Source organism: Agelaius phoeniceus, chromosome 9 (genome assembly GCF_051311805.1).
Source record: "Agelaius phoeniceus isolate bAgePho1 chromosome 9, bAgePho1.hap1, whole genome shotgun sequence".
Classification (NCBI taxonomy): domain Eukaryota; kingdom Metazoa; phylum Chordata; class Aves; order Passeriformes; family Icteridae; genus Agelaius; species Agelaius phoeniceus.
The window spans coordinates 3,559,238-3,571,572 of NC_135273.1; the positions used below are offsets into that span (position 1 = coordinate 3,559,238).

The 12,335-nt window shown below is 48.6% G+C and overlaps 1 protein-coding gene across 7 annotated transcripts in view; it reads left to right on the forward strand.

Moving 5' to 3' along the window:
* Window positions 1-12,335, forward strand: part of FAM53B (family with sequence similarity 53 member B) — a 46,176-nt gene that overhangs the window by 10,785 nt on the left and 23,056 nt on the right. Inside the window, exons 2-5 of one of the 7 annotated variants that reach the window (XM_077182787.1) lie at window positions 795-979; window positions 6,699-6,922; window positions 7,009-7,073; window positions 9,949-10,000. In XM_077182787.1, the coding sequence (XP_077038902.1) occupies window positions 9,961-10,000 (40 nt within the window). In that variant the 5' untranslated portion in view covers window positions 795-979; window positions 6,699-6,922; window positions 7,009-7,073; window positions 9,949-9,960. Of the gene's footprint in view, window positions 1-794; window positions 980-6,698; window positions 6,923-7,008; window positions 7,074-7,115; window positions 7,184-7,239; window positions 7,791-9,684; window positions 9,739-9,928; window positions 10,001-12,335 lie in introns of those variants that run through there. The other 6 variants (XM_077182786.1, XM_077182785.1, XM_054637076.2 and 3 more) reach the window with 6 other exon arrangements.

Genomic DNA, 12,335 nt, shown 5'->3' on the forward strand with positions numbered 1-12,335 from the left:
AGTTGTTTATGCTTGAGAAGTGAGTCAGTAAAAGCAGTGTGGTGGGGCTGACTTCAGCTCTGACATCTCAGGCTGTGTATGAGAAAAGAATATAAGGAAGGAACAAGAATTGGGTTTTGTGTCTGTTTACCAGAGCAGCATGCTCTGAGCAGTAATTAAAAGTAAACCCAGACCGTGCTGCCTTGTTCAGCATCCCTAGTTGTTGAGATTAAGCAGCCAAAGCAATTCTCAATTCAGCAATTCCTCAGCTTTTGGGAGCGTGGCCAACACTCACAGTGTCTCACAGACCACTGCAAATTCTTGTAATAAATCTCACAACTGGGGCGGCGGGGGAAACCCACAGAAAGGTGAGATGGACCAGCAGGCTGGACTGCTGCTGCTGCTGCTGCTGCTCTGCTCCAGGGACCACCCTCCCAGGGACAAGACTTCCATGGAAATGCTACTCAAAGGTAGAAGCACTCCCCTAATGAGTGGAATAGGCAACAGTTACAGGTTTGCTCCAAGAAAATGTGTAATTTCTGTGGTCACTGGGACTGGGATCAGCTGTAGGCTCTGTCTGCACGGCCCACACTTCCAGGGATGGGGCAGCCACAGCTTCTCTGGTTAACCTATGCTGGACCCTCACCACCCTCACAGGGAAGAATTTTTTCCTAATATCTGATCCAAGCCTACTCTCTTTCAGTTTGCAGCCATTCCCCCTGTCCTGCTGCTTCCCACAGCTCCTCTCTTGCACCTCTCTCTTGCTGGTGGCTGTTTTGCAATGACTAATTTTGCTTTCTTCTTTTCCTTTTCAGTTGCCAGGGAGGAAAAGGCAAAGTCACTGCCAGCATCATTTCCTTCGAGCTAAAGATGTTGAGACAAAGCACCTCTGCCCCTGCCCTGTCCTTTCAGTCCTTCTGCTGCTGCTGTGCCCAGGACTCCCTCCCCTGCCACTCCTGTTCCCTAAGAGCACTAAGGGGGCAATAAACCTTTTACCCAGGTAGTTGCTGTGTAATTTTCCTTAATTCCTTATTCCTTTTCTTGTGAGTGCTTGCCTGCTGTTGAGGTTCAACCCAGGCACGTAGATTTGGGCATGAGCTTGGACTCGGGGCTCTCCCTGGAGATTTGGGGGTGTTTGGATGTGTGGTTTGGGGCTTGGAGTGCAGGGGACCCTCTGCCTTGTGTGACTTTGGTGTCAGGCTGAGGCAGTGCCCAGGCACGTGGAGCAGGGGATGGGTTGAAATGAGAGAGTTTTGTTTGCTTGTTCATTCATTTATGGCTGTGGGCAGGAGCCTGGTGTGGTTCCTGGTAGTGAGGGTTATCTCAGGCTCCATCTGTGCTGGCTGCACGTGGCATTTTTGGTTCCTAAGGTGGCCCCATGGGATGGGTGCTGTCCTGGGAGACCTCGAGCTCCTTCTGGCTATGGATTTCCTAGCATGGCTGTAGTTCAGGGAGAAAATTTCAACTTTTGGAAGGTTCTAAGTGATCATTTTGTTGGGCTTCACATGAGGGTCCTGCAGTCTTAAAGTATTTATCCATCCAGGCTCCATCCAGGGCAGGTGAGCTCTGGGCTGTGCTGGGGAGAGCCTGTGTTCCTGTGCTGTTCCTCACAGGCACTGAGCTGATTATGGTTCCTGAGGCTGTGCACACCCATGGAGCCATGCTCACCTCACACACTGCTCCCCCCTTTGCTGTGTTACGTGCAGGAAAGTCCTTCACTTGTTAATTAGTGCTCACAGTGTGTCCTTGCCTTGTTAGCCCTGGAGGAGTCTGGCCTGGGTGCAAGCAGAGGCAGAGGAAGGCATTTCCTTGCTCCTTTTCTTTGGCTGGTAGCCTCTGAGTGCCTGGAGCATGGGCAGCACAAGATTTTGCCAGGCAGGAGCTGTGCAGGAGCGCACGCTGTGTGAGAGCCATGGTGCCCTGCATGGTGTTTGTCCTTCCAGCACCCTGTGCAGCAGGAGGAACTGACTGCAGGCTCAGGGAGACATGGGCAGGGCTGCAGCCTTTCTCCTGCCAGGGCTGGGCATCCTGGGGCAGCTCTCTGCTCCTGACAGGGTCCCAGGGGACAATCCTGAAGCAGCTGCCCCCGTGGAAATTCCATCCTTTGAAGGCCACGTGTGCTGGCTCGTGATCCTGTTTGCTCAGGACTGGTCCATGGGGCATTTCCGGAGTGTAAAGATTTCTCCTCGGGCCCTGAATGGCATCTTTCACATTTATGGGAGGTTTTCACCCCATAAATAAAGTCAATATTCTCTAATGTCATAGACTCAAGCAAGGGGAACAAACTGCCCAGAGCTGGGCCTGCTCAGCCCTGTTGCAGAAGACAAATTATTGCCTGAGTGAGGAAATAAACCCAGACTGAGCTACATGCAAATGATAGACTTAGTGGATTTTTTCCAAATTCCTAGCACAATAAATCAAGAAATTGAAGATGTACCCCTTGGCATTGTCCAAAGCCCTGAGGGTGAGACAGGCTGTGCCATGAGGAGATTCAGTGTAGCCCAAATCACTTCTAAAAAGTGGAAGGATGGGGACAGAGGCATGACTTTTGTTTTGGGTGAATATTGTTGTGTTGTGCTTGCAGAAAACCCGAAACCCCACAATTTTCAATTACAGTCACCAGTTTTGGCTCTTTCCCCAAATTCTTTGTAGCCCCCTGTAGGGTTTGGGAGGGGGTGACCAGCTGTGCACAGAGAAGTCAAGGTGTGCACAGTGGAGGGAATTTCTGTGTCACTGGTGAGGGTGGGATGGTGGTGCAGCCCTATAATCGTGCTCAGAATTTGGCCCGGAGAGATTATGTGGGAAATGGATTTGTAGAAAATTTTAAAAATTTAACACAAGTTTTACATAGTGCATATTTGTATGTAAACTTTGAGATAAGAAATGTTGACTTAGAAATACTATAGAATAGGACAGACATTAAGAGAAAAATTGAAGTAAAAACAAATTTCAAAGGATGGTTTTGTAAATAAGATAAATAAGAACTATTAAAATTGTATTGTAGTAGAACTTATTTGTAGTAGGACTACATTTATAGTGTATTGTAATTAGAAAATATGTTCTGATTGTAATGGTGTGAATTATAACATCAGTATTGTCTCACCCTTCTCATGAGACTGAAAATGGAATAAAAGTTTTTTAAAACACCTCTCAGTTGCCCCATCTCTGGGTCAAAAGGAGCAGAAAATCCAACAGGATTAGCTTTGGTTCTTCAGACACGTGGGTCTAACCTGCATTGAATAAACTCCAGAAATCTCAGAGGCTCCTTGCTCAGCCATTTTCTACAAGCACAGCACAGGGAATGCTGCTGGGGCAGGGCTAGGGAGTGGGGTCCTGCTTGGGTCATGGCTTCTTCACTTTGATCAGCATTAAAAATTCAGCAGGGGCAGGTGATTTATATTCTGAGAGAATTCTCACTGTTCTGCTTGTGAGATGTATCAGTATGCAAAACACAGCTCCAGCTCCTTGTTCCCTGTGCCCTTTCCACTGTAAATAGGTTTTATGTCAGTGTGTGTGGCTGGAGATGGATTATTGAGCTGGAGAGGGGTTGAATGTGTTCTGTGCTGAGGGTGGTGATCCCACAGCAAGTGGAAATCTGTGTGATGCTGGTCCTCAGTCATCTCCACAAGGAATTTCTGGGGGTCAGACCATGGAATCATGGAGCTGGTAGGGTTGAAAAACACCTCTGAGATCATGGAGTCCAACTGTTTCCCCAGCACGGGCAAGGCCACCACTAACCCATGTCCCCAAGTGCCACATCCCCAGGGCTTTTAAATCCCTCCAGCAGGGATGGATGGGCACTCCAGGCTGGGTAACCCTTTCTGTGGGGACGTTCTTCATCATTTGCATGGGGATGTGACACTGGTCACTGCTCAGGCTCCCTCCAGCCATGGCAGAGCATCTGGCAGACAGTTTGCTGCATCTTGAGGTCCTTTCCATGCAGTTCAGTGTAGCAGGTGAGCAGGGCATGGCTGTGCGTGGTGCTGGAGCCTGCTGTGTACACAGTCATGTGTGAGACCCCCCTGCAGGGAAGGGCTCTTTGTCCCCTGTGAGCAGCTCTAAGGCTGTGCTGGTGCCTCACAAGGAACACGTTTGCTCCCCAGAATTTATCTTTCAAGCCTGTGGATGAGACTTGGATCATTTCACTTATTTTTTTTCCAAGCCAAACACTTCATAGGCGTGATACTGTCTAGAAAGCAGCTCTGAGAGAAACCTCTTCCCACCTGTGCCACTGCACAGATCACATGAGGCTTCTGCTTGGTCTGTGTTTTGAACCATGTGGAAAGCAGGGTTTACTAAAATTTGGGGAGTTCTGTGCCCTAGAGTTTCTTGGGGGCTTTTCATAGAGCTCAGGAGATTGTGTCAACTCCAGTGGCCGTGGCTCTAAACTTAACCTTGACATCATGATGAAGATAGTTCCTTTATCTGATTGCAAATGAGGAAATACATTTCTTAAAGTAATTAATGGTCCCTGCAGAGCATCTTTTTATTACCATGTGTGTGTGTGTGTGAAAGCATCAGGCTATAAATACACAGTGGTTTCCTCCTCAGCATCAATAGGGTCCATCCTGGCCCTGCAGTTTGTGTCCCATGGCACTTGTTTGCATGCAGAGGATGTGACAGGGCAGGGCCGTGCGTCAGGAGCCCTGGGAGGCAGGATGGGGAGCCAGAGATCACATTTCACTGGAAAGTTTCCCTTTTTTACTGCAGTTTCTCCATGGGGATGGTTCCAAAACCCAGCCAAGCAGTGGCTGAAGTTGCTGATACCTGCAAGTGCCTCGGCCCCAGTGCTGGGGGTGGTGGTGGCTGCCAGCTTGGCAGCACTTTGCTGTGTTGCCTGTCATTAGGGCTGTGTTAATTGCAGGGCTTGCAGAGGAGCAGGGAGGTGTGATGATGGTGTGTGCTGCATCCTGGCCAGGGCAGGGAGCCTCTGTCTGTACTTGCTGCTGCTCCTGCCTGGGTGTGTACCCGAGTCTGCTGCTGCAGCATTATCCATCACCTCAGGGAAGGGCAATTATTCCTGGAGAAATCATACCTGGTGAAGGTGCTTGGCTGCTTTCAGGCTGCTCTGAACCCTTGTTTGATCTTTGTGCCAGTGGTGCCCCAGTGTCCTCCCAGCACAGAGTTTGTCACTGCAGCCAGCACTGTCCTGGGTCAGGGACAGCTGAGATTGGGATAGATGGAAATCACAGAGTCACACAAGGGTGTGGTTCAGAAAGCACCTTAAACACCATCCCATTCCACCCCCTGCCAGGGACACCTTCCACTGTCCCAGAGTGCTCCAGCCTGGCCTTGGGCACTGCCAGGGATCCAGGGGCAGCCGCAGCTGCTCTGGGCACCTGTGCCAGGGCCTGAATTCCTTCCCAGTATCCCATCCAACCCTGCTCACAAATTTTGTGTCATTTTGACACTCTGAAATGTTTACTTTTCTATCTGACAGTTTTCACTTGGTCACTGGGCTGCCCAGAGGTTTATGATGAAGTTACCAGTAAGCTGTAAACTATGATTCCATTGATATCCCACAGAAAGCTGGAGACTGGACCAGGCACCCTTGGGAACAGTAAATCTTCAGAAAATGTATTGATTCCCAATCTTGGCTTTGCACTCTGGATGAACTTTGTCCTCATAAAATAATAGAAGGTGATTTTTCTTTACCAGCCAGCTGGCCTTTAAATGAGCTACTCTTAACACCACTGCAAGCTCTAATCCAAGTAAACATGGCCAGGATGATTCAGGAGCTGGGAAGAGAAGCCATATCAGTTCATGGCTTAATAAGGGTTAATACCTAGTGGAACATTTTCATCTATCATCCTTAAACATCACAATTGGCTTTGACTGGATGGTACAAGATCAGTATTTTGTGCTCTTTGGATTGTGCACATGGTGAGTTTGGTTGTTTGCATTAACAAGCAAAGCAGCAAAACAGAGAAACAGGATTAGGGGAGTGATTTGGGGAAAACGCTGATTTCGGTAATCAGATTTCAGTTGCAATCTGTCTGCTTGACAAGGGAATAAATCTGCTGGGGAGGATGCCAGGGGGCAAGGCAGGGCTCATGGTCAGGGCTGTATGAGCTGGCTTGCAGTTTTCATTTCAAAAGCCTCCTTGTTGTCCAGCCTTAACTTTTGTTACCCAAAACTACCTAAGAAATAGGTGGAGATCAAGAGGCATGGTGGTTTCAGGGCAAGGAGCTGTCCCTCCTTCCTTGCAGACTCTTTGCCTCATGTTTCTCCCCACAGGGCTCTTCCTAGATGGGGAATCATGGAGGGACTGGGTGGGATAGGTGCATCCAGGGGATTTCACAGCCATAATGATGCTGGAGAGGCTTTTTCTGCTGGACATCTGCTCCCAGCTGGTCTGCGGGCAAAGGGTTTCTGTGAGATCAACCCTGGAGCTCTAATGAGCTCTTCTTTCAATCTTTTGTATCTTCAGTATGGGGGATGCCAGTCCCCTCTTCAAATGGAGAATTCAGAGGGAACTTTATTGATTTGCCTGCAATACTTGTGTCCATGTGTAGAACCTTGTGTGCTTCCAATAGCTCCTGTGAGTGCCCCATGCTGTGCTGGTGGGGAGCAGAGGGACATCCACAACGTTTAAGATCCTAAAATAAACACATCCCTCAAGCAGCCACCATCAGGCTGGTTTTGGGCAGTGCTTGCCCCTTGCCCAGTGCATCCACCCCCCTAAAGCTGTTCCTCTCTCTCTCTCTCTGTTTGTGCAGGAGCTTTGCCCACCCCGAGGCTGTCCCTGCACATCCCCGAGGAGCTGGCAGGGCCCAGCCTCTCCTGGGGATCATGGATTGACAGAGGAGCTTTGCCAGCCCCCAGCTGCCAGCACCCTTTGCCTGGACCCTGATGGAGGCAGGACTGCATTACCATGGTGATGATCTTAACCAAAACTCGGGAAAACAAAGGTGCTGATTCTGTAACATGCAGGACTGAGCTGGTAAGCTTTGTGAAATCTCTGCTCAGAAGTCTTTCACTGCCAAGAACTTTGCTGTAGCTTTGTAATAAGGGTTTTCTTTCCTGCAGGGATGGATCTTTAGGTGGTTTGTAGTGCTGATTTCTACAAAGCTGCATTAATATCCAAGGAGCAGGTGATTAGTAAGTGATTGGAGTGCTGTGGCTTTTGCATATGTGGATTTCAGTAAGCACCAAAGGGGATAAACAGCACAAAAAAATCAAATCAATGCTGTGAACAACACAGGTGAGAAGTTGCTTCAGCGACAGAGAACAGATGCTGATCATTAATAGGAGGATGAGCAAGTGGGAAGCAGGATTAAGTGGGAGATGGTGAAGGGCAGTGCTGTGGTAGCTAATTTCTCTGGGAGCCTGGAGAGGTGCAAATCCACCATGCTGAACGAGCTGGCAACAACAACAAAAAAAAAAAATCAAATGAGGGGTGGCAAACAAACTGAAGGATGCTGTGAGGGCTGAGTGTACCTGTGGGAGGGGAAAATAAGGGGCACCATGGCTGGAGGCAGGGTCAGAGCAAATGAGGAGGTGCAGGGTGATGGAGAGCCATCAGAACAAGGCTGGCTGGGGCCATTTGCCCCTCTGTTCTCCTGGAGAGATGGGCATGGTCTGAGGAGAAACTGGACCAAAGGCTCTGAGAGTGTCAGATAAGGGTGTGCAGGAACACAGCAGGAAGCATCTGGCAGGATGAGCCATAAATGGGCATTCTGAACATAAAAGAAATAGAAAAGCCTGAGTTTGCTGGGGATGGCAGAGTGTCCAGCTGGGCTCCCCAGGCAGAGAGCACACTGTGCTGGGGTGAAGGCAGGCTGCCCTGGCAGGGAAAGGCAGAGGAGAAGGTGAGCAAGCCAGCAGCAGTGGAAAATACTGCCTTAAAAGGGTGAGATTTGGGAAGGGTATTGATACATTGAGAAACACCCTTGCTGTAGTGTTAGCTCCTGCTGCTCAGGGTGGGAAGGGGGAAGCCTCAGCTTCCAATGCCAGCTGTGCCCTGGGCAGTGTGTGGGGCAGGTGAAGGGCAGCTGGCTGCAGAGAGGCAGGTGGGAGCAATTTCTTCTCCTGCTCAGAGAAGGGCTGGGTGCTCGGGGTGTCTGGTGGTAGAGATGCAGAGCTGCAACACAAAACTTTGCCCTCCTGGGTTTGCCCAGTGCTTCCCACAGCTCTGGGGCTGGGTCAGGAGTGCAGGGACAGTCCTGGGTCCACAAGGGGAATTGCTGGGTTGCCTGGATTGTTAAATTGGGCAGACAGTCACAAGAAGGCTGATCCACTGAAGAAAGCAAGAATGTTTCTGTTGTCTTCATGGGGAAGGCCAAAAAGCGAAACCCAAAGGAAATAAATGTCTGAGCACTGGGGCAGTGCCTCCTGCCAACAGCCAGTGGGCTCCTTTGGTTCAGCTCCCAGTTTGGTATGAAAATTCTTACAAAATGGTAATTATACTCGATATGGGACATATGTCAGGCTCCTCTCCCTCCTGCCTTGCAGACAGTGCCTGCTCTCTGGGGCTGGCACACAGATGTGCACTGGCACAGCCCCTGCCTTCTCTGGGGCTTGTCCCACTTCCATCTCTGCTCCACTTTGGCTGCTCCTTGGAGACAGCTGCCTGTCCTCTCTGCCTCCTGATTAATTCTGCTGATGGATCATAAGGTGGGGCTTGACAGATGGAGATATCCTCACTTCACCCAGAAAAGTGGCACATGCCCCAGAGGTGACTGACCCTTATTTACCTTCTCCACATCCACACCCTGTAGCTGTTCTGTGCCTCCCTATCCCTCTACACTCATTATTTCCAGCATTCTGTATAGGAGGTGGGAGCCTTTATTGGATTGCTCAGGTGCCATCATTTGGTACATTATTATTATTATTATTATTATTATTATTATTATTATTATTATTATTATATAATCTCCAGTCCTCATGATGCACTGGAGATTCTGGCACAGAGAAACTGTGGCTGCTCCATCCCTGAAAGTGTCCAAAGCCAGGCTGGATGGGGCTTGGAGCAACCTGGACACATGGAAGGTGACCCTGCCCAGGTGGAACTGGATGTCTTTAAGGTCCTTTCCAACCCAAACCATTGTGAGATTCTGTAGTTATGTGAGCAGGCAACGTGTGAAACGTGGATCAGGAGGGAAGGTGTGAGTGCAGTGGCCCAATGCCAGATAAAACACAATTATGGCAGTGCAGATGGACGTGGGGGCTGTGCTGGTGCTTCCCTCAGATGATGTAAAGCCCCAGTCAGACGGGATGGTGTTGCCAGGATAGACACTTCAGAAGCCAGAATATGGATATTTTTAGGGATAATAAAGGAACAATTAGTATGAAAGTGTGTTTTTGCAGGCATAGCTGAAATGGCATGCAGCTGTGGGTAACATATTGATTTATTACATGTGAACCCATCCATGCTCATTTTTAGAAGCCTGATGGTGTCTCTTACGCTGTCAAGAGGAAAATTCTTGAGGAAAAAAAAAAAACAGTGTGAAAAGCAACCAGGATTATTTTGTACCCATGCAGTGGCATTTCCCTCTGTTTTTAGTGCAAATCAGCACAATCTGAGTGCAGACTCCCCAGAAGTGCTGAGGTGAGGATACCTTGCCTTAGAAACACATTAAATGCTTGAAAAAGCTAAATAGCTTCTTTGTACCTAGGTGGGGAGGCCTTAATGGGCTTGGATGAGGTTCAAGATACCATTTTTGCTCCTTTCTTGCCCAATCCAGGATTACCATTGAATTGCAGCTCCCATTTTAGTTTCTCCAGAGTTTTGGGACCTCACTGCAGCTCTTCCCTGAGGTAAGGGCTGGCTGCAGGACCCTTGGTCTGCAAGCCTTGTCAAGGACTCTGCCCAGAGTTTAATTAAAGTTGATTTTCTTGAGGAAAGGTGGCTGTGTCTGGTCCCTGCTGGATCAGGGCCATGGGAGGCTCTGCCCAGGCTGGAGGGTGGTGTCTGATGCCCAGGCTGGGTCTGTGAGAAGTGAAATAGTTTTTTCTGGTTGTTTGCAGCACACTCCAAAGATGAGTCAAGGACCTACCCTCTTCTCCTGTGGCGTGATGGGTGAGTACAGAAACTTCTCTCTGTGTTTCCTCTGCTCCCACTTCCTCACAGTGATGGGTGGGAGGCTGTCCTGACTTTTGGATGTCTCCAAAACCACTCCCCTGCAGCCCACCCCACCACACCTGTGCCCCTCTCCCCCCCAGAGGTACTTTTTGTGCCCTGTTGCCATTGCTGAGCGAATTGCTTATCTCCTTTCCCCTCCCCTTTGCTACATCTGCTTATTTTTAGAGCTACTCTTACAGCTGAGATGATAAACATTTGGGGTCTGAGGTTGTGTTTGAGTACCCAGCCCAAGACTGTTTGCATGATGCAAGCAATAAATAACAGCATTCTCACTGAGATGTTCTACCACCTGCCACAAAGTGGTTGCACAGGCCTCAAACAATAAGGAAAATGTCTCAATTTTGCTGTTGACAGGAGCCATGATGTAATATGTTTGATGCCATTTATGTCAGAGCTTGCTACCAGATTTTATGCTGAACAGCCACCAAAATGGATGGAGGATTGGTGCCTTGGCTGATGATGCTGAAACACTGATAGTGCCACAGGATGTGCTGCTGTGCTCTTCTCTTTGGCCTTCCTAGCAGGGAGCCAATCACTGGGCCAGGCCTCAAAACCCAATTAAAATTGTAGGTCAAGTTTGAGCCCAGCTCCTTGCTGTGAGAGCCAACCCTCCACAGACAAAGAGGCTGCCCCTGTTGCTCATGGGCACAGCTCTCATTAGTGTTAATGAGAGCACATGCACTGACAGGAGATGTCCCCCAAGCTCCCTGATAGCTCCAGCCATTGGCAGTCTGGGGAGATGGACAGCATTTGTGGGGTTTTTCAGATGAAAATCAAAGTCAAGAAGGGATAGAGACAGCCCCTTCCCTCTCCCCTGCCTTTCAAACATGAGTGAGGAACAAAGAACCCAAATCAGATGGTTTTGTCTTGCACTGTGGCACTGGCAGGCTCTTCAGCAGATACAGAGTCTCTGCCTAATTGAGGAGCAGCCTGTCTTTAGGAGCTTTTACAGAGCCTTCTGCCAAATTATCCTCCTTCTGAGGGAACTGAATGTCACCTCCTTGACCTCAGCTTGCCCTGCTGTGGTCCCTGTCATGCCCAGTCAAGAGGAGCCCATCCTTCCCTCCTGTGAGGGCATTGCTTAGCTTGAGTTTCATTTTAGTTATTTTCTCCGAGAGTTCTTGATGTCCCCAAATGTAGGCCACAATCACAGACTAACCCAGGATGAAAACTTGCTTGGCTTTTTAAATAAGTTACTGTCAAAATGCAAAACTTGGGGAATATTTTAGTTCAAAGGGCCAAGTCCCTGTTGGTTGAAAGCACTGGGATAAATAAACACAGTGAAGTTTGGACTGGTAGCTCAGACAACATGAGGCAAAGACTCACAGTCCTACCTATGTGGGAGGTTTGGATGGACGTTGGCTGATTTTTTTTTTTTTGTTTTAGATAAAAGAGAATCTTAGAAAATAACCTTTTTGATACCTTTGGGATGAGGGCAGCTTTGGGCAGGAGGGCAGTTTATTTCTGGACCCTGTGGCCAAGGGGCAGGAGGGCAGAGGGAAGCTCAGCCTCTGCCAGGGAGAGCATCATCCAAACCCTGGAGCTTTTCTTGTAAGGTACTAAACACTGCAAGAATCTGAAAATGGATTATAGATTGTAACCAAACTCACTATATTGAGTAAACATTCTTAAAGACTTGATATATTGGATGATGCATGGTTAGGTCCAATTCTCAGGGTGACTTAAATAATCTTTTGGCTTTTAGATTTGTGAGAAATATTTCTGCCAGTGAAATGATAATATTACTAAAAAGATTGGGTTTTATATCTACATAGCCCTTTGCTTGGAGGAAGATTAAAGGTGAAATGCCTAAAACTATAAATTCAACAACTACTGCTTTCCCTTCTCCTTGATGGGTCCTTGAAGCACCCAGGAGTGTGAGAATTGTCCTGTTGATGGATAGTTTGCTGGTTTGGTATTTTTTCCCTCCTTTTTTTCCTTTTCTTTCCTCAGCAGTCTCCATGGCAGGTTCCCAGTGATAATATCTGTGCTAGAAAAAGGTGGCATATTGGAAAATTGGAGTGGTGAGGGCCTGGCACAGGCTGCCCAGAGCAGCTGTGGATGCCCTATCCCTGGAAATGTTCAAAATCAGGCTGGATGGGGCTTGGAGCAACCTGGGATAGTGGAAGGTGTCCCTGCCCATGCCTTTTGCTATCCACCCAAAGACAGAAAAATTCCAATACAGGAAGTCAAAAGTAATAGAATCCCAGAATGGTTTGAATTGGAAGGGGCATTAAAGATGATCTCACTCCACCTCTGGCCATGGCAGGGA